This window comes from Quercus lobata, chromosome 3, assembly GCF_001633185.2.
Source record: "Quercus lobata isolate SW786 chromosome 3, ValleyOak3.0 Primary Assembly, whole genome shotgun sequence".
NCBI classification, from domain to species: domain Eukaryota; kingdom Viridiplantae; phylum Streptophyta; class Magnoliopsida; order Fagales; family Fagaceae; genus Quercus; species Quercus lobata.
Window position 1 is genome coordinate 32,370,013 of NC_044906.1, and position 21,510 is coordinate 32,391,522.

General features: G+C 31.0%; 2 protein-coding genes across 2 annotated transcripts in view; both read left to right on the top strand.

Moving 5' to 3' along the window:
- The window catches only part of LOC115980758 (disease resistance protein At4g27190-like), a 29,967-nt gene extending 19,425 nt beyond the window's left edge, over positions 1 to 10,542 (top strand). Inside the window, exons 4-8 of the mRNA XM_031102978.1 lie at positions 41 to 2,810; positions 3,317 to 3,811; positions 5,104 to 5,598; positions 10,229 to 10,461; positions 10,512 to 10,542. Of these exons, the coding sequence (XP_030958838.1) occupies positions 60 to 2,810; positions 3,317 to 3,811; positions 5,104 to 5,598; positions 10,229 to 10,461; positions 10,512 to 10,542 (4,005 nt within the window). The 5' untranslated portion in view covers positions 41 to 59. The remainder of the gene's footprint in view (positions 1 to 40; positions 2,811 to 3,316; positions 3,812 to 5,103; positions 5,599 to 10,228; positions 10,462 to 10,511) is intronic.
- LOC115979609 lies at positions 10,478 to 12,802 on the top strand. The gene is made up of 2 exons (XM_031101661.1): positions 10,478 to 10,909; positions 12,511 to 12,802. Exons 1-2 carry the CDS (start codon positions 10,562 to 10,564, stop codon positions 12,598 to 12,600), a joined length of 438 nt encoding a protein of 145 aa, XP_030957521.1. The 5' UTR covers positions 10,478 to 10,561; the 3' UTR covers positions 12,601 to 12,802.
- Positions 12,803 to 21,510: the final 8,708 nt, after the last annotated feature.

Here is a 21,510-nt window from a genome sequence, read left to right on the forward strand (position 1 = left end):
TTATTGGGTTTTTCTTTCGTATATACCATATATCTCCTAGACAGCAGCCAGTTGCAAGAATGAATTTTCTAGAGAAAATCGGCGACAAAATTTTTGATTGCGTATTTGCAGCACTTGGACGTAAATTGGATTATCTGATTCACTACAAAAGTAATTTTGATAATCTCGAACCCCAAGTTAAGGACCTACAGGAGGCCAGAGGTAGAGTGCGACGTGATTGTGACGTGGCTAAAAATAATGTACAGACAATTGAAGCTGGTGTTCAGACATGGCTTACCCGTTCTGATGGGATCATAGCAGAGGCAGAGGAATTCATTAGAAATAGCGGGCAGGCAAAGATGACGTGCTGCAATGGGTGGTGTCCTAACTTGAAGTCCCGTTATCAAGTGAGCAAGAAAGCAATTGAGATGGGATTGAAAGTCAAGGAAATCAAGGACGAGGGAAAGTTCGATAGAGTTGGCTATCATGAGCCTACACAAGTGGTAGGGACTGCTACATCGAATACAGGGTATGAGGCCTTTGAATCAAGAATGCAAACATTAACTGGAGTTCTTGAAGCGCTCAAAGATCCTAAGATCAATAGGATTGGGGTTTACGGTATGGGAGGTGTGGGCAAAACCATGCTAGCCAAAGAAGTTGTAAAAGAAGCTCAGAAAGACCAGTTGTTTGACAAGTACCCTTTTTTAGTTGTATCCAAAGATCCAGTCTTGAAAAATATTCAAAGGGAAATGGCGGAGCAATTAGATCTAAAGCTTGAGGTGGAGAGTGAATCTGTAAGAGGAGATCAACTATGTAAGCGATTGAAACAAGAGAAGAAGACCCTTATAATTATAGATGACATTTGGAAGCCCTTGAAATTGGAAGATCTTGGGATTTCCTTTGGAGATGATCAGAAGGGGTGCAAATTATTGTTGACGTCAAGATTTTATAATGTTCTGTGCAATGATATGGATACCCAAAAGCAGTTCCAAGTTGGAGTTTTATCTGAGAATGAAGCGAGAAACTTGTTTGAGAACATAGTTGGTGATTTAGCTAAAACGCCTGAAATCCAACCAAATATGCTTAAAATTGTCAAAGAATGTTCTGGATTACCAATTGCCATAACAACAGTTGCAAATACCTTGAAAAATGAGAAAGATAAACATGTTTGGGAGGATGCAGTCAACTTGTTCAAAATGTCTGACTCAATAAAGATCGATGAAATGGATGAAAAGGTGTACAAGAGTATAAAGTGGAGTTACGAGTTTTTGAAAAGTAATGAAGCAAAGTCATTGTGGTTGCTTTGTAGTCTACATAGAGAGGATTACAACATAAAAGTAGAAGACTTGTTAAAACATGGTGTGGGTTTGAGCTTGTTTGGTAACCTCGATAAAATAGAGGATGCAAGACATAGGGTGCACACATTGGTTAAAAAACTCAAAGATTCTAGCTTGTTGTTGGAAGGTGATTACAATGGTACAGTCAAAATGCATGATGTAATTCGTGATGTTGCAATTAATATTGCAGCTGAAGAAAGGCAGATGTTTATGATAAGAAATACTACTGACTTGCAAGAACGTTTAAATCGTAAAGATTCATGTGCAATTTCATTGCCTCACATTGATGATTGTGACTTTCCTAAAAGGTTTGAATGTCCAAAACTTCATTTATTTTTTATGTTCGATCAAGAAGAGGCTTTGCAAATTCCAATCTCATTTTTTGAAGGGTTGAAAGAGCTCAGAGTTTTAAGCATATCTCAAATATGGTTTTCTCAAACATGGGAGACACTTCCTTCATCACTTTTGGTACTTGAAAAACTCCAAACATTGTGTGTAGTCGGTAACGTGAAAGATGTAACAATAATTGGGGAACTGAAGAATTTGAAAATTCTTAGCCTTTCATTGAAAAATTTTGATCAATTACCAAAAGAAATAGGGCATTTAACTCACCTTCAATTGCTAGATTTGGAAGAATGTTCCGATCTTAAAGTCATTCCACCCAGTGTGTTATCTAATATGAAGATTTTACAAGAATTATACCTACCGAGCACCGTTGAATGGGAGGTTGAAGAACAAAGCACAGAAAGAAGTAATGCTATGGTCTCAGAATTGGACAATTTGTATCACCTGATCATGTTACACATACGTATTCAGAATTACCAGGTTTTACCAAAAGCCATGGTTTTTGAAAGGTTGGTAAGCTATAGAATAGCCATAGGCAGTTACCTGTACAGAAAAGAAATGTTAGAAGCTTCAAGAATTTTAAAGCTCAATATAAGCCTTCAATCTGACGATGGGTATAAAGTATTATTGAGGAAATGTGAAGCTCTCTTTTTGGGTGAAATGAAGGGTGTCAAAAATATTCTTTACGAATTAGATTCGGAAGGTTTTCAAAGTTTGAAGCATCTCACAGTTGAAGACAATGACGAGATTCAGTATATTATCAAGTCTACGGGGGTTCTCGGTTCTGTCTTTCCTATCTTGGAGTCAATTAATCTAAGCAATGTGATCAATTTGGAACGGATATGCTACACTCAACTTCCAGCGGAGTCTTTTTGTAACTTGCGAGTGGTAAAAGTGAGTGAATGTCGTAATTTGGAATTTGTCTTTTCCTCATCTATGGTTGGATGCTTTTCACACCTCCAAGAAATGGAGATAGATGATTGTGAGAAAATGAGCGAAATAATTGCGATAGAAAGAAAAGAAGAAATAGAGGTCAATCGTGACGACAACATTATGTTCGCACAACTTCGTTCTCTCACTATGAGCAAATTACTAAAGTTGAAGGGCTTCTTTTCTGATGATGAATATCTTGTGCTTTTCAACAGAAAGGTATGTTTAAGATTTGATTATAAATTTTACTCCTTGAATGATGATAAGTTTCCCACAACTTATAACTAAAAACCCAAAAAAAGAGTAGGTCTTCTTGCTAGCCACTCGCTACCAACAACATTACTGTCTTTTAAATGGGACTGTTCTACACAATATCTGTTATAGAAGTGTACAAAGTAATTTGGATACATTTTTAATTCCTGTATTTTTGGAAGTTTCGCAATATACTATGATTGAATTTAAGTAAAATTCGTTAGAGAGAGAGAGAGAGAATCCACTTAGGAAATTCAATTGAATTCATCTCCAATTCTTTAGTACGGACATGATAATTGATTAAAATGTTGAAGAAATGAGAATCTGCATTGTCAGATAATACCTCTGTATTGAAGAAAGGGATTATTACTCTTCTTCCTTCATCTTTCTCAAATTAGTCTCCTCTTTGTTATTAAGAATATAATTTAATTAATTTTTCGTTTATTGACTCATTGTGTACCTGTGAATTGTAGGTTGTCTTTCCAAACTTGGAGGAATTGGAAATAGAGGGGATGGATAGCATGAAGATGATTTGGCCTGACCAACTCATTTTAGATCCTCAAGGAATAATCACCTTTGGGAAATTACGTACCATAAAAATTGAGGGTTGTTCCAGTCTAAAAAGTGTTTTTCCAACATCTGTGGTGAAGGCCCTTATGCAACTTGAGAAGCTAGAGATAAGGGATTGTGCAACAGTGGAGGAAATCATAGCAAAAGAAGAAGGAATAGAGACAACCACTTTGTTTGTATTCCCACGGTTATTCTCTCTAATTCTTGAAAGTTTGCCTGAGCTCAAGAGTTTTTATCCAGGAAAGCATACTTCAGAGTGGCCGTTGTTGAAACGGTTGGACATTTATGAATGCGACAAATTGAAAATATTTGGTTCCAATAAGGAAAGCGTCGAAGAAACAAATGGGCTGGACCATGATGTTAGTGTAATTCAACAACGCTTCTTTTTCAGTGAAAAGGTAACAACTTCCCTTGCATGTCTTTACATTTTGTTAATACAGATAAAATATATACTCATTGGATTATATGTCGGTGTAGTAGGCTGAGGGACAGTCCCTAGTAGTTGCATTCTAGTTGCACATACTAATTGTTTAAGAATTCTCTCTCAAATAAATTCATTATATGTGAATTGCAATCAAAATAGAAAATTATTGAGGTCTTGAAAATTGAAATGCCCTTCAATGAATAAAATAAGGATTCTCAAATTAACCAAAAAAATAAAAAACTAATTTGGATTTTTTATTTTTGTTTGACATAGAGGATCTGTTAATTTTACTTGGCAGTTAATAATTCCGTAATTTATATGAGTTGGTTACCTCATGCTTACTCACGAAAGAGTTTTATCTCAACAACGTATTTTGTGGAATTTTTCAGTTATTTATAACTCTTATGCATAATAGCTTAAACATTTATATTTTGACACGAGTTCACTTTTTTTTTTTTTCATTATACTTTGACATCCAAAATTATTTGCCTACTATTTCTATTAAGTTAAAAATTAGAATGGTTAACTTTCCCATGTTTTTCTTCATGTCTAAATGTCAATATGAACAGAATTAGAATGATAATAAGTAGGAAAGGGTCTTGCAAATTTGTTGCAATTCAATTGTCACCTGTTAATGTCTCTAATAGAGACACCTAAGGTTTCAAATCATCTCACTCTTTTTTCTCACAATCCAACACAATGACGAGATTCAGTATATTATCAAGTCTATGGGGGTTCTCGATTCTGTCTTTCCTATTTTGGAGTAAATTAATCTAAGCAATATGATCAATTTGGAACGGATATGCAACTAAAGTAATCTGATACCTTATCATAGATTAGGGTGTAATGAGTTTGCCTAGTGGAGTGGCACCTTACCATTTACTGTCTTTTAAATGGGACTGTTCTACACAATATCTGTTATAGAAGTGTACAAAGTAATTTGGATACATTTTTAATTCCTGTATTTTTGGAAGTTTCACAATATACTATGATTGAATTTAAGTAAAATTCGTTAGAAAGAGAGAGAGAGAGTCCACTTAGAAAATTCAATTAAATTTCATCTCCAATTCTTTTGTACGGACATGATAATTGATTAAAATGTTGAAGAAATGAGAATCTGCATTGTCAGATAATACCTCTGTATTGAAGAAAGGGATTATTACTCTTCTTCCTTCATCTTTCTCAAATTAGTCTCCTCTTTGTTATTAAGAATATAATTTAATTAATTTTTCGTTTATTGACTCATTGTGTACCTGTGAATTGTAGGTTGTCTTTCCAAACTTGGAGGAATTGGGAATAGGGGGGATGGATAGCATGAAGATGATTTGGCCTGACCAACTCATTTTAGATCCTCAAGGAATAATCACCTTTGGGAAATTACGTACCATAAAAATTGAGGGTTGTTCCAGTCTAAAAAGTGTTTTTCCAACATCTGTGGTGAAGGCCCTTATGCAACTTGAGAAGCTAGAGATAACGGATTGTGCAACAGTGGAGGAAATCATAGCAAAAGAAGAAGGAATAGAGACAACCACTTTGTTTGTATTCCCACGGTTATTCTTTCTAGAACTTGGAAGATTGCCTGAGCTCAAGAGTTTTTATCCAGGAAAGTATACTTCAGAGTGGCCGTTGTTGAGACAGTTGGACATTTATGAATGCGACAAATTGAAAATATTTGGTTCCAATAAGGAAAGCGTCGAAGAAACAAATGGGCTGGACCATGATGTTAGTGTAATTCAACAACGCTTCCTTTTCAGTGAAAAGGTAACAACTTCCCTTGCATGTCTTTACATTTTGTTAATACAGATAAAATATATACTCATTGGATTATATGTCGGTGTAGTAGGCTGAGGGACAGTCCCTAGTAGTTGCATTCTAGTTGCACATACTAATTGTTTAAGAATTCTCTCTCAAATAAATTCATTTTATGTGAATTGCAATCAAAATAGAAAATTATTGAGGTCTTGAAAATTGAAATGCCCTTCAATGTATAAAATAAGGATTCTCAAATTAACCCAAAAAAAAAAAAAAACTAATTTGGATTTTTTATTTTTGTTTGACATAGAGGATCTGTTAATATTACTTGGCAGTTAATAATTCCGTAATTAATATGAGTTGGTTAGCTCACGCTTACTCACGAAAGAGTTTTATCTCAACAACGTATTTTGTGGAATTTTTCAGTTATTTATAACTCTTATGCATAATAGCTTAAACATTTATATTTTGACACGAGTTCACTTCTTTTTTTTTTTCATTATACTTTGACATCCAAAATTATTTGCCTACTATTTCTATTAAGTTAAAAATTAGAATGGTTAACTTTCCCATGTTTTTCTTCATGTCTAAATGTCAATATGAACAGAATTAGAATGATAATAAGTAGGAAAGGGTCTTGCAAATTTGTTGCAATTCAATTGTCACCTGTTAATGTCTCTAATAGAGACACTAAGGTTTCAAATCATCTCGCTCTTTTTTTGTTATTAGGGCAAATTACAACTTATCTACCCATAGTTTGGCCGAAATTTAAGTTGCTTACTTGTAGTTTAAAATTTGATACTTTATCCACCTAAGGTTAGCTCTATTAGAGTTCTGTAACCCACCTATTACTCTTCACTTAGAGAACAATTTTAACATTAAAACATAACATAAAACTGATCAAAAAGCAGGGGTATTTGATGTGAAACTTAATTTGTACAGTTAAAAAGATGGAAAGTAGATGTAAGAGTTTCAATTGCTTGAGTACATGCACTTACTGAAGGTCAAAAACTCAATTTAGAAAACTTATGTGGCTCAGCATGAACGAGTCATATTGCAGCTTATGACTCTAGCCTATACCCTCTCATTCTTGGATAGATCAGTCACTAAAATCTAAACTTATATGAACCCACTTATTCAAGATTGACATTCTTGTTCATCTCTAAGCCAACGTCGGTCACAAATATTAGGCACAAATTAACATAAAACCAAATTAGAATGATCAATTAAAAAGTCCCTACGTAAGTAAAGACATTAAGCATCAAGTATAGAAAAACTTATGCAAAAATCTGTTGCATTTATAATATTATCAAATGCAATGTCCATTTGGGAACAGCATATTTAATTGAAACTAAAAACTTTTTATTAAAAGTACTATATATAAAGGTAAAAGTTAGCTGAATAATGCAATGAGACCCATGAATAGTGGCAAAAATAAGCTGAAAGTGAAAATAAGTTAAAAAATTAAACTCATCCCAAACGCACGCGAAATGTGAATAACCAACATTAATTTTCAGTGTATATTCCACAGAGGCTTATAGAAACTGGCCCAAATGTCATCTTGGGAAACTCATAATCCATAGATTGAGAACAAAAGAAACCATTTAAAAAAGTTTTGACCATGAGTTCCTTGGATAAGATAGAGAGGAGATAGGAAGTTATCTTCAAACCCTAACTTTTTTGTCTGTTTTATATTATATTTGGGTGGGTTACGAAACTCTAGCAGTGTCAAACTCAGATGGGTAAAATGCCAAATTTTAAATCACATATAGGTAATTTAAATTTCGGTCAAACCACAAGTGGGTAAGTTGTAATTTACCCTTATCATTGAGAATTTTGGTAAGTAGATATCAATTACTGCTCCTTCGTTAAAGTTCAAAGCCCATTTTTTTTTTTTTTTTTTTTTTTTTCATGTAATTAACTAGTGTTAACCAAAAGTTTAATTTCTCAGCCCAAAAAAAAAAAAAAAAACCGAAAGTATAATAATTAGGATTGGTTTTTAGTTGAACAGTTAAATATTGAATGCACAAAATAGTTAATTGGATATGTAGTTATGAGTTTGTTAAAAGACTCTTCAAAGACAGTTAGATATTAGCTCTAATAAGAACTTTCTCTTTTTGATTATTTTCTAATTCCTTCTTCCATTTAAAATTTCTAGTTCTTTATGAACATTCTTTCTAATTTTTTATTTTGTTGGGAAGGGAAAGGGTGAGGCAGGTTTGAACCTGCAACATGGGAATTGAAATATAAATGAAATGGGGAAGGAGTCATTCAGGCTAAAAGCCAGTGAACAATAATTGGTCATCAGATTCCTTTCAAATATTTTTACTTTTTTATATCAGTATATGTTGTTTAACATCTCACTAATTTCTTTAAATTTGCCTCTCTTAAATTAGAAAAATTTTATCCTAGGTGGCCTCTAATTTGCTATTCTAGATTCCATTGAAGCAAAATTTTGCATTCCACCACCATAATGGAAAAATTATGTAGTATCCTTTAAGCCCATGTGCGATGGATAGACTCATGCAACAATGACATGACAGAATGTGTTTATTTAAGCATAATTTCATTTCTTTATAAAATGAACTAAAGGAAATGGTTAACATTTTAGAGAAAATGGTGGTTAAATTGGTCATTAGTTATAAATTTTTGTAATAAGTTTTTGTTAAATTTTTTGGGTTGATGATTTGTGCACTATGGTTTTAAGGGCTAATATGTGGTTCTTTGGACAAATTTGTAATATTGTTTGGGTTAATTTATGGAGTTGTTTGCACTAATCTATAAAGGGGGGGGGGATTTTGGGGGGAAGAGGGTCAAGTTTTATTCCCTAAGTCCAATTCAAATTAGTCTCTAATATATACATCAAAAAAGAAAAAGAAAAAAAACCACCCCCTTGGCCCTAGTCCCTATCTAGTGGAAGAAAGATAAAAGATTGATATTCACTAAGTATCCCTTTGGAAATAGCTTATTTAGCTGAAACTGAAAATTATTTGTTGAAAATACTGTAGATAAAGGTAAAAGTTAGCTAAATAATACAGTGAGATCCATGAATAATAGGAAAAATAAGTTGAAATTGCAAATAAGCTAAAATTTTTAGATTTTCCCAAATGTACACTAAATAAGATATGTCATTGGCTGAATGGAAAGAAATATGTTTAGTTATGAAAAATGTTAAAGTAGTAACCAATTTAACAACAAAAGGTTTATAAACTAATGTGGTAATGAAGTTGTTTGCACTAATCTATGGGGGGGGATTTTGGGGGAAGAGGGTCAAGTTTTATTCCCTAAGTCCAATTCAAATTAGTCCCTAATATATACATCAAAAAAGAAAAAGAAAAAGAAAAAAAACACCCCCTTGGCCCTAGTCTCTATCTAGTGGAAGAAAGATAAAAGATTGATATTCACTAAGTATTCCTTTGGGAATAGTTTATTTAGCTGAAACTGAATACAATTTGTTGAAAATACTGTAGATAAAGGTAAAAGTTAGCTGAATAGTACAGTGAGATCCATGAATAATAGGAAAAATAAGTTGAAATTGCAAATGAGCTAAAATTTTTTAGATTTTCCCAAATGCACACTAAATAAGATATGTCATTGCTTGAATGGAAAGAAATATGTTTAGTTATGAAAAATGTTAAAGTAGTAACCAATTTAACAACAAAAGGTTTATAAACTAATGTGGTAATGAAAGTGATTAATATAAAAAATATTATATATATACATATACATATATATATATATATATAAAATAAACAAATTAATTGATTATATTTTAGCTGTGTTAAAAAACTAACACACTAGTTATTTTATAATAAAAAAACATTAGTTATTTTGTAAAATTTATAATATCCTAGTATTTTGCCATTAGTTAATTTTAAATCATGAGCTCTCATGAATTTAAATTTGTAGAAATAACAAATTTTAACAAAAAATGTAATTGTATTGGCAAATTCATGTTTAGGTCTTTACTTCAAAAATACAATTGATTTAATTGCTTAAGTCAAATAGGATATGAGTGGTTTGTTTTCCCCATTTCTTCATGTTTAGTTCTGAATAACATCATGATTGAACCAATGTGCATTGGTTAGCTATTCAAATATTTTTCTTTTTTTTCTTGGTTATTATTTTTGATATGCTAGATCGTATTTGTCTTGTCCTAATTTAAATTAAACAAAACTTGGTTCAATTAGTTTAGTATGTAATTTAATATTTTATTGCTTATCTCTAGCTTTAATATTGAAATTTTCTAATTGGACATCAATTTGCATCACATTTTAAACCATGAGTTGCTACCTCCTAGTGGGACTCAGTTCATTCATGTTAATGGAAGCTCCGAAGTATTAAATAATTTTCCTTGAATCAGTCCTTTTATCTATGTTGCTTGGGCTATTTCATTCTTTTTAATTTTTTAATTAATGTGCTGATACTTTTTTTGTGCTTGAGTGAGCTTGTTAGGAACCATATCCCTTGAATTTATTCATTTTAAATTAGTGCATGCCATGGATTAAATGTCTAGATGATTTAGATACATCTAGTCCCTGTTCAAATTTGTTGCAATATAATATAATCCCAAACTTGTTTTAGAGGATGTTAAACTCATTATTTCCTTAATTTGTTCATTACTTTGGCATTTTCCCAGGATAAATTCCCGAACTTGGAAATATTGTTATTGGATGAGGGCGATGCCATGAATGAGACATGTGGCGGACCGTCAGCAGAATTCTGTTGCAACCTAAAAGAGCTGTGGTTGTACGGAAACGGTGAAATTCCAAATGTAGAGGCTCCAATTGCAAGAGCAGGAGTATCAGATATTCGCATATTAAAGATTATTGCGCCATTCTCATCCACATCTTTCCACAACTTAAAGAAATTGTATGTATGGAGATCTGATGTATTGATTAGTTTATTAACTCCCTCAACAGCCAGAACTCTCGTGCAACTCCAAACTATTGAAATTGAGAATTGCGAAAGAATGACAGAAATAGTTGCAAATGAGGGAAGTGAAGCAGAAGCAGGAGATGAGATCGCCTTCAATAATTTGACATCTTTGCAATTTAAAAACTTGCCGAGTCTCACAGCCTTCCATTTGGGGAATCGCACCATCAAATTCCCATCATTGCATGAAGTAAGGGTGGAGAATTGTCCTAAATTGAAGATTTTCTGTAGTGGAGTCTTAAGCACGCCAAAGCTAACATGGGTTTGGATGGAAGGAAATCGAAGAGTCAAAAAGGAGGGGGATGGAGATGGAGATCTTAACGCTACAATAAAAGAATATTGGGAGGCTAAATTGGAGACTTGCGACCAAAAGTTCGCTGAAAAGGTGAGTTACCAAGTCATTGAGGTTATTAAAAAATAAAAATAAAAAATTAGTTTTTTTTTTTCCCACTGCCATGTGTCATCATGATGATATCTCAACTAGCTGAATTCAAAATATATAAGGGGTGTTTGGTACATGTTTTCAAACAACAATTTTCAATTTTTAAACAATATTACACGTATTTTCATACACTTTTTTCACTCACGTATTTTTACACATGTTTTCAAATAAAAATTTTCAATTTTTAAGTGCATGTACCAAACATCCCCTAAAGTTATTAACTATTAGTATTTAGGTTGCCTTTAATTAAAAAGGTCATGCTAATAAGTGCTTTAAGGGCATTGATTAATAATTCATTTTAGGAAAATTTTGACATCATTTTTAAGGAAAATGAAAAAAAAAAACTGTTAAAATATTAATTTTTTTCTCTAAAAACTTTTTTTAAATGGATTATTAACCAATATCCTAAGAACATTCGTTAGCATTTCCCTAAATAAAAAGCATCAAAATTTTCTATTCAAGCAGATGTCATTCAATTGCACCCACATTAAAACACAAATGTGGGCCTTCATTCATGCATATTGCCTTCTTCAAATTACTTAACACACACACCAAAAAAAAAAAATTTGGGCCTTTAGAGAGCCTTTTAATTTATAAGCATCTTAGTAACAATATTATATATAATTTCAACCCCCTGAATTGGCAAATATATATATATATATATATATATATTTTTTTATATTTATATATTATATAGTTTTGTTTTTAATTTTTTTTGACCCTCTAAAATAAAATTTTGAACACCATGACCTTAAATATTTTTTAAGTCCAACTAAAATAAATTTGAATATGATCATGTTATCAATATCTTGGCCCTTAAAAAATAAAATAATAAAACTCAATAACAAACCAATTTGAGCTAAAATTTGGAAAAATAAAATAAAAATTAATAAGCTCAACAATGAAAGTAGAAATTTTGTTAATTAAAAAACCTTAAAAAAAAAGCCCATTTAGATCTTAGCAAATTTGAAATAAATCAATCAAATGAGAGATTAATGGATGAATGATTGTTTGGCTATGTACTTTAGAAGAGATGTAACTCGTAGGATTAATAATAAAAATATTATACAATGGTTTCAAAATATGAAACCTCATAAAAGGCAATTGTAAAACCCTTTTTGTTTTTTTTTGGCAATGTGATATATTCAAGTTCTCTTTTGTTTTAGATTTTGTATCATTTATGTTTCTTATTAACTCCTAGAAAATAAATATGGAGCCACAACTGCTTCCAAATTATGTAATTAAAAAAGGAAAAAAAGAAAAAGATAAACTCCCATATTGGTGTTGTAATTATTGTTGTTATTTGAAATGTAGTATCTTACAATGGTGCGGAATGTGAGAAATCTAATTTGAATAGAGCTGACATTGGTTTTTGTGATTGTTGGATCTTGTCACTTTTGGTTTTAGTTGATCTGCATATTTGGTGGATGAGATTGGAACATTGTTCATAATATGTTAACATCGTGCTATTTCATATCATGTTGTTTTTGGATTACTTTATATCTCTTTTTTATTTTTTTTATTTCGAAATACTTTTATTGTAGACTGATGCTAGTGACGGTGAGGAGAGTGAACATGACGCTAATGATGACTTGGAGAGAGAAACTACTAGTGAAGTTGGGGACACAATGTGATGGAGAATGATGACGAGGGAGCAACTCAAAAGAAGATGGATCTTCCCTTTTATTGATTGTTTTATTTTTGAGTGTTGTCTTTATGTGATTTATTTATTTTTGAAACCTATGTGATTGTTACAATATATTATTTATTTTCGAAACCTATGTTATTGTTACACTATATAACTTTGTTGTAATTCTAGACTACTTAGTACTCCTTTTGTATTTGTACCCATGAATTTGTAAACTATTAACCTACGTTGGACTAATTTTCACCAATTGTGACACTGTTATAGTTGGAGTCATATTAATATGTAAGTGGTATGGTTGGCCAATAGTCATGATAGACCTTATTTATGAATTTGTATAGTATTCGCTTATGATAGACATTATTTAATGTTAATATGATGTGTTACAGCTAAAGATGTGTTATAATATTCACATGTAAGTGGTGTAGTTGGTTAAATAGTGAAGTTTCACATTAGATAATGAGTTGTTTCTTCTCCAACAAAAGAAAAAGAAAAAAGAAATGAGTAGTTAGTAGAACATAACTGGGCCAAACTCATAAACTTAAACTTTTGGATTCAATGGTGTTCCTATCAAGAAAGTCAATACCAGCCATACTAGCGACATATACCATATTGGTCATTAAATTGATACCAGTATTTTTTTAAAATGTACTAGACAAAATGTAGAATTGTGTCATGTTGTACTGGCTATATTGTAGATTTTTTGGGTATTTTGGGCATTATTGATGTTTCAGCCGATATAATAAAATGATTACATTGGGTTAATGTACTTAGGATAATACTTAGGCTTATAAAATAAGTGCAATTTAAATTATATTTTGATAAATATAAAAATAAATAAATCTTTGTATCGAAAAACGATAAAGGTACTACAAATTTTACTGCATAATGTTTACAAACTGATATGGCAATGGTATGCTTTAACCACCTCATAAAATAAATATTTGAATTGTCATTTTGTGATTGGTAACACACTAGTTTGTTAGCTCAATGTCATCAAACTTATATCACTACTCATATATTTAACCTCAAAATGGTACACCGGTATCAAAATATTTCATTTCTTTGGCCAAACCAAAATGACATGAAATTTACTCTCTTGGTCCCTATATGTTATATGAATTACTCAATTCGAATCTCCTTAAAGTGTTCTTGCAATTGGAACCCATGCGGAGATTGCAGATGGTCATGTTTTGCCATTGATTCTTCAAAACCAATTTAAGAGAAAAAAAAAAATTGTCCAAAACAAGAAAGTATCTCTCACAACAATTGTAGCATATCAACAACCTTGCAGGTGTTACAACTCAATGAACAAGTGACATCTACAAAATAGCCATATTTGCAAAAAGTTGAATAAAAAAGTTACAAATTTAATCCAAATGTGATTTCTTAAAAATTCAAATTCCAAAATTTTTTTTTGTTAGGTTCTAAGTAATTAGGAACTAATGTATTAAAACTCTATTTTGTAATGTAGGCAAACCATGATCAAAACAGGTTTTAGTCTTGATTAGACTTGCTTAAAGTGTATGCGTTTTATGTAAAGTTGGAATTGAGTTACTGTAGAATTTATTGTGCAATTTTGTCTAGCTCGATCGATCAAGAATTAGACTCGATCGATCGAAAGTCGAGCAGAATGTTTCTATCTGCAGAATTTTCAACTCAGCCCAAGCCTATTAAGGATTAGGGTTTCAGATCTACTTCTCCCAGTATATAAAGGAAACCCTAAGCACGTTTTTAGGGGTGTTGTTTAGAGAGATTTGAGTGCCTCTTGTGCCTTTTTTGTATCTAGGGTTTTGTACCCAAAACCTCTCTAAGGTTGCTCTATTTTTGCTGTGTGTGTGGATCTCTTGTAAGATCTAGAGATGGTTGCCTTCACATATGCTTAGGATTATCAAGAAGGAGATTCTATTGAGAGCTTGATGATCATTTAGTTGCTGCACTAAAGAGCTTAAAGAAACACAAGCAGATGTGCTTGTACTTGTTGGAGAATCCAAGAAAGAAAGAGTCCGTGGTCTCGAAGCTTGCACGTGGTCGGGTCAGTAAGTTTTCTACTAGTGGGTAGCAATAGAATGTTAGTGGTCGAAGTTCTATTGTACAAACTTCGATTCTTTCTATAGTGGATTCAAGTTTACCTTGAAGATAACTAGGTTAAATCTTTCCCAGGTTTTTACTGGTGTGGTTTCCTAGGTCATCATATTATTGTGTTATTTATATTTCTGCTGCTATACATGATATGATTTTTTGATTGTGATAACCTAGATTTGGAATTTGAACTAAGTAATAACTTGGCTAACTTACTAGGTTAATCCATCTGTGTTTTAAGGGGTCTAAAAACAAACATTTTTAATCAAATTCATTTCAGATAAAGAGCCACATTGGTCACACAAATAAAATTTATCTTGAATGGTTTTTTTCTTACGATGAATAATTGGGACCCCAATCAAAGGAAGGCATTGAGATCTATCTTGTGACATAGAGATCTCATCTAACTTGGCCTCCCTCCTAGGATTGTATCATGAAATTGAAAGCCAACTAGGGACCTTGTCCATATTGAGTGTTTTTTCTAATTCTTTGACAAATCCAAGGTATTGTAAATTGAAAATTGATTTGTGTTTATATAATTTAGATTTGTGGAATATTGAGCTGAGCTGAGTTTTGATTAGAAAAAAATAATAATAAATTTCAATTGTAAAGGTAGACCAAATTATGGAGGAAATCTGTTGGTAACCATAAATTACTTACAATGTGAGTGTGTTTGAGTAAAAATCAATTTTTAATTAACCTTGGTCCCTTGATTATGCTTTCAAGTTACTTGAAGTGAATATCTAACTTCGAAAACTAAGACATAGGGTTTGGAAATGTTTTACTTAATAGGACTTGTTTTGAAATGCATGAGTTCGCATGAGATTATGAGAATGAGAAAATCATAATTGTCAAAGTTCCTAAATGACTAAGTTATGAACCTAATTTGCCTAAGTTATCTCAAAGTAAACTAATGCACAGTAAATTAATCCTAAGAAAATCATCTCAAATTAAAGTAAATTGTAGGAAATGTAAAGGATTCAAACCTAAATGATTATTCTACCAATAAATTGATTTGAAGTAAATAGTAAATTATATAAAACTTCAATAAACAACTAAATATTGCATCAATCTACTTGAATACTTGAATAAATGATAACAAGAGTACAAGGAAATGAACCTACAAGCAATGCTTTAAAAAACAAACAGTTCAAAGAATCGAAATGGGAGGGTTCAAGATTTTCAAAATAGGGTTGAATTGTGATGATTTTATAATTATTTAAAATACAAATGAAGGTAATAAATTTGTAAAAAATAGCAAAAGTTAGTAAAAATATCTAAAGTAATTTAAACTACTTTCAAAATAATTTTTTTTTCATTTTTTTTATAAAATTAATAGACAATAATAAAGCATAAATAAGTATATATGTCTTTACTAATCTTTCAAATTAAAAGCTTTTTGATTTAAAATAAAACCATTTTCAACATGAATTGATAAATTTCACATTCACACATAAAAACATAATTCTTGAATGACTAATAAATTTAACAAATAATAATAGATTGCAAGATTTTCTATCTTTTAATCCAAGAAAATAGAGAGAGAAGAAGTAAAAAAAATAAAAACTATTAATATCTAAAAGAAAAATAAATATATAATATAAAATCAAGAGAAGACATAACAATAACAGCTACCTAATGGTTAGCGTGCTTGTCATTTAGTTTGCAAGAGTTGATACTTTGGGTTAAGTAATGTGTTTTAGCTTGGTCAAAGAGTGTAATTAAGTATGTGTGTGTTTAATAGTTAGTTTGTTTCTATATAAAAAAAAAGGTTTGCAAGAGTTGGGGGTCATAGGTTAAAACTTAAAAGTTAAAACCCTCACCTCTCTTCTTTGGAATTTTTCGTTAAAAAATGGCATCCCTTGAACTAGCTAAATCATGACCAGTTCAACAGTTCACTGGTTAGACCAAAAATTCAAACGCTTCAAGACTTTAATTTAAAGTTGGCCAATTTTCTTAATTAAAAATTTGATTTGGGCTTGGCCAGTTTCCAATTAACCCAATCAGATTGAACGGTCTAGTACGATTTTAAAAACTATGCTTACAAGCATAAAGGTTTTAAGGAAGTTTTTCAAAACTGAAAAACGGTTTCTATTTCATTCTAATTTCCCGCTCTCGACTCTCTCTTGTCCCTAATCCCCCAAACTTGAGATTTTTGGCCTCGAATCACTCATATCACATTTCTAGCATCTATTTTTAAGGTATTTTTAATTTCTCTTTCTCATATTTAATTCACGAGTTTCATTTTATAGAATTGAAGTTCAAAACTGGGAATATTGGAGTTTTTGAGCCTAAAACTTTTTTCTATCAAACCTTTTGCTTTGGTTGAGATTTGATGTAATTGAGTGGTTTTTGGCCCCTAAGGCATAATTCTCATGTATTTCTAGCAACTTTTTGAGGTGATCCCTCACTCTTTGAGTGTTGGAAATAGGACTGCATGCCATGTGTTCGGTGAAATGTCCAAAGAAATTTTCATCGTCATTTGAACTCCGATGAGTCTCAAATTTTGACATTGTGTTATGTATGAGTCTATGACATTACTTATGCATCATGACATCCTTTTTATCATAGAAATTGGTTTGTGCCAATTTTCTCATTTTTTCCATGTCATTGTCTTATATGCTTACTTGTGCTTATTTAAGCATTGTCTGTATGCACACATACTTTGCATTTCTTGTAAGTTTGTTTATACATATCATACATTCATTCCCCAAATGGTATTTGTTGTTATTCTTCTTGATCCCTTTGTCATTCATGACAAAAAATGGGAGAAATTTTTGGACTTCAGTGCACATGCATAGGAGGAGATATATTGATAGGGGGAGACTCACATAGATATTGACACTTTGTTGTTTTCTTTTAAGATGTTTTTTTTTTGTTTTTTTTGTTTGATGTTATGGTTTATCTTTTAGTACTTAGATACTATGTGCTTATACAAATCATTACATTATGCTTTAAGTTTTTTATTTTTTATTATAATATTGGACATGCTATTAACTTATTATATTTGTGCTTAATTGCTTATATGTTTGGATGATCATTGTAGTTAATGGTTTTCATTTGTTTGATCAAGTTGCATTCATATAGATCATATCATATTTATTTGATAGCATTGTATTCGATACTTTTCACTGTCCTCAACTGTTAGGTCTAACGTCTAATTCATCTTATTCATCTTGTGAGAATGTTTCAAGAATCAGGTTTAATTTCAAGTTTGTAACACAGGTTTAGATTAGGTGTGAATGAGTTGTTTCCATCACATTTAAGTCTAGAGACTGTATTAGGGATGTTTCATCACGGAATAGCCAAAGTGGAAAATTGTTAAGCCCTTTTTTTTTCTTAGCTTAATTAATTTTTTACCAAATTTACTTATAATTATGTTTACTTTTCATGTATTATGGGATTATAATCTAATTAGGTACATGTACTTGAGCCCTAGTCAAAGTTGCAATGAAGAAGAAGTCGTGAACTAGTCGCACCAATGAGATACTTGCCTTGCCCGTGAACTGGATGTGGTAGATAAAGGAGAGACCTTTTTACTGAGCTAGTCACGACCTGCTCGCGAGCAATTCACGATTGCAACTTGCTCAAGGACGAAGTCCAGCAAGTCATTCTTATCACTTGACCAACTTATAAGTCCAAAAGAGACAACTCATTTCATTGGCATGTGTACATGAGAAAAACAAAGATAGCATTTGCATTGCTTATTGATTGAATCCCTCCCATTCTCTCTTCTCTTTATCTCTCATTATAGACATATCTTTGAGAGGAGATTGTTTCCATCATCTTCATCACCATACTTGAGTGTTAAGAGTTGGCTTGGAGTTGGAAATATTTTGGAGCAAACCACATTTCCAAGGGGACATGGTGGCTTATTGTTGGCTGCTCAATGCATGGACTCTAGAGACTACGTGAAGAACAGACTTGGTGTAGTCGGTTGATACCTGGAGCTTGTAGGGCTCAAATTCTGGGATAGCTTTAGTCTAGAGGGCTTATTTGTCTATCTTGAACTGCAGTTATTCACTAGTGGAGTTTCAATAGAGGTGCCATAGAGAGGGTGTTTCGCCCAGGTGCTTGGGTTTTCGTCTTTGACAACATATTTGGGGCTTTTATGTGGTTTGCATTTTTAATCCTTATTTTATATTTTGACAATTTGCATGAGAATGCACCATGGACCATTTTTACTAAATAATACTTTAAAAAAATATATTTGTCAAAATAGCAATGTTTGATAGCTATTTGGCAAAATATCCTTTGAAAAATGGAACTTGTCTTTCTAGAAGACAATCTTCACTTGGACATGATGTCTAGTACAAATGTGGAACTTGTCTCTAAAAGATACGAGATATCAAAATTTTTATTTTTTCAAAGAACATTCAAACATTACTATTTTGGCAAATGTCTTTTTCAATGTATTATTTAGCAAAAATGCTCATACACCATATTATGGTGTGATCACCCCATTTACTTACACTCATTTTATTTCCCAATCAAAACTCATTCATATTATTCTAAATAATAAAAGTTTTCTAGTATCATCTCATTTGTTAATATATAAGAATTATTTTGGTATTATAGAAAGTATGCAAAATAATTCATAAAAAATTAAAAAAATAATATATATATATATATATATATATATATATATATATAAGGTCAAAAATTGACATGATGGTACAAAATGAAGTGGGAGAGACTTGTCACTCTCCTCTATCAATCCCTATTTTTAAAATTAGGTTCTATTTTTGTTCTCTTGTCAAGGTATTTGTAACCAATGCAAAATGAAGTGAATTGAATTTTCACTTGATAGACCTCATCACTAATCTTATATTTGAAAAATAGGAAGACGAATTCCCCTCCTCTTCTCTTTTCTCATTCCATTTCAAATGTTTTTTTTTTTAAAGAAAAGTAATAGGTTAAATTATTGATTACATTTATTTGCAAAAATAACTATTGTGCCACACAAACCTTCTCAACTAAACTATAATATGAGAGAGAGAGAGAGAGAGAGAGAGAGAGAGAGAGAGGGTTTTGTACAAAGACCCATTAATAATTTGTTAGGTTTATATGTATGAATGAAATCTCATATTGAATAATGGTGAGAAGAATGAGTAATTAATATAACACAATTGAGTTCATACCAGTTGAACTTAGGCCTTTTGGGTTAAGTGTGTCTCTATATGTTATATTAACCCAGTGGCGACTCCAGGAATTTTGTTTAGGGGGGTCATTAAAAAATTTTAATAAAAAAGAACTTGAATATATTGAATTAACAACAAAATAAAATTAATACATGAAGTTTAATAATTTTCTTCTACAAGTTTTCAAATTTTAAATTGTTATATGATAGTTCATTATGAGTATCTATGCCCAATGTGGGTAGCTATGACTATGAGGCTATGACTATTTTATTTTGTTAAGTCTATCTAACATTTTTATTTTTATGCAGTTGTTATTATCTATTTGTTATTGTTTTTATTAAATATTTTAAACTAAATGACTAAACTAAACTCATTAGCTTTGTATTAATTATTGAGACACACAACCACACTCATTCATATATAAACTTATACATTTTGCGTCTACTTAACTAGCCAAATGCTTGGATAATCACTAACTTTATAATTTTTTTCTTAAATTTTACTAATTTTATATAAAAAAAAGTTATTATAACATGATAACAATACACACACATGTAACAAATTATCTCTATTTCCTAATTATTAAATTATATAAATTTATATTGTACACACAAATGTCCACACACATCATAATTCACACAAATAGCATTATAACAAAGAGTAATATACACTATCAATATTAGACATACTCACACACATGATATAAATTTATAAAAAAGAGTAATACTTACAATTCACAAACACTTACTCTTTACTCTTAGAGTTAGAAATACTTATAATAAGGGTGTGCAAAATTTAAGTCAAGGTGTGCAAAAATATTTTTAAAAATAAATTAAAGTATTAAACTAACAAAAATAAAGAAATATTTTATATATATAATTTTTTTTTGGAAGTCAGGGGGTTCAAATAGAATAGTGCTGCCCCTGTATTAACCACTCAAGGAGTCTCCCCAAGATGTTTATCTCCCTAACATAATTTCTTTTGAGTGCTTTCACAGTTACCCCATGTAACAATTTATATCACAAACTTTTTAGTTACTAAATTTGACCCTCATAAGATTTAGAATAAAATGAAATCATTGAAATTTTATATCAATGCACATTAATAATTTCTTTTCAATCCAAATTTTTGGACGTCAAATTATAACAATTGAAAATTTTGTAAAACTAAATTGTGCAAATTGAAAATTGTCCACAAAATGCAATATCCATTAATTTGAATAGAACATTAACGATTTTATATTAATTCAAATTTTAAGAGGTAAAAACATAACAGTTGGAAGTTTATGAATTAAATTAGAATTTTTGCATCAAACAAATAAAAATTAAAAGAAAACTAAAGGAGACAAACTCAACTTATTAACTTAAATTTAAAATTAAACTCTAACACTTCTTTTTTTTTTTTTTTGTGAATGGAAAACTTTTATTAATGCATTACACCAATGCTGAATGTTTAGCCTCGTTACAAATTATATTATCAAGATTCAAAAGGTTTAGGACCATAAAAAACATCAAAAGAACATACTACGTAGACTTGTTCTTACAATAACCAATAGCATGCTCTCCCACTTCTTAAATTTCATACATATGGTACCCACATATATATATATATATATATATATTCTAGTTTACTTTTTTTTCCCTCTAATTATTTTGTTACAAACAAAGAAAGCCTGA

Coding starts and splice junctions, on each gene's coding strand:
- LOC115979609 (XM_031101661.1), top strand. CDS start 10,562: ATGACAGAAATAGTTGCAAATGAGGGAAGTGAAGCAGAAGCAGGAGAT. Junction 10,910..12,510: donor ACCAAAAGTTCGCTGAAAAG/GTGAGTTACCAA, acceptor CTTTTATTGTAG/ACTGATGCTAGTGACGGTGA.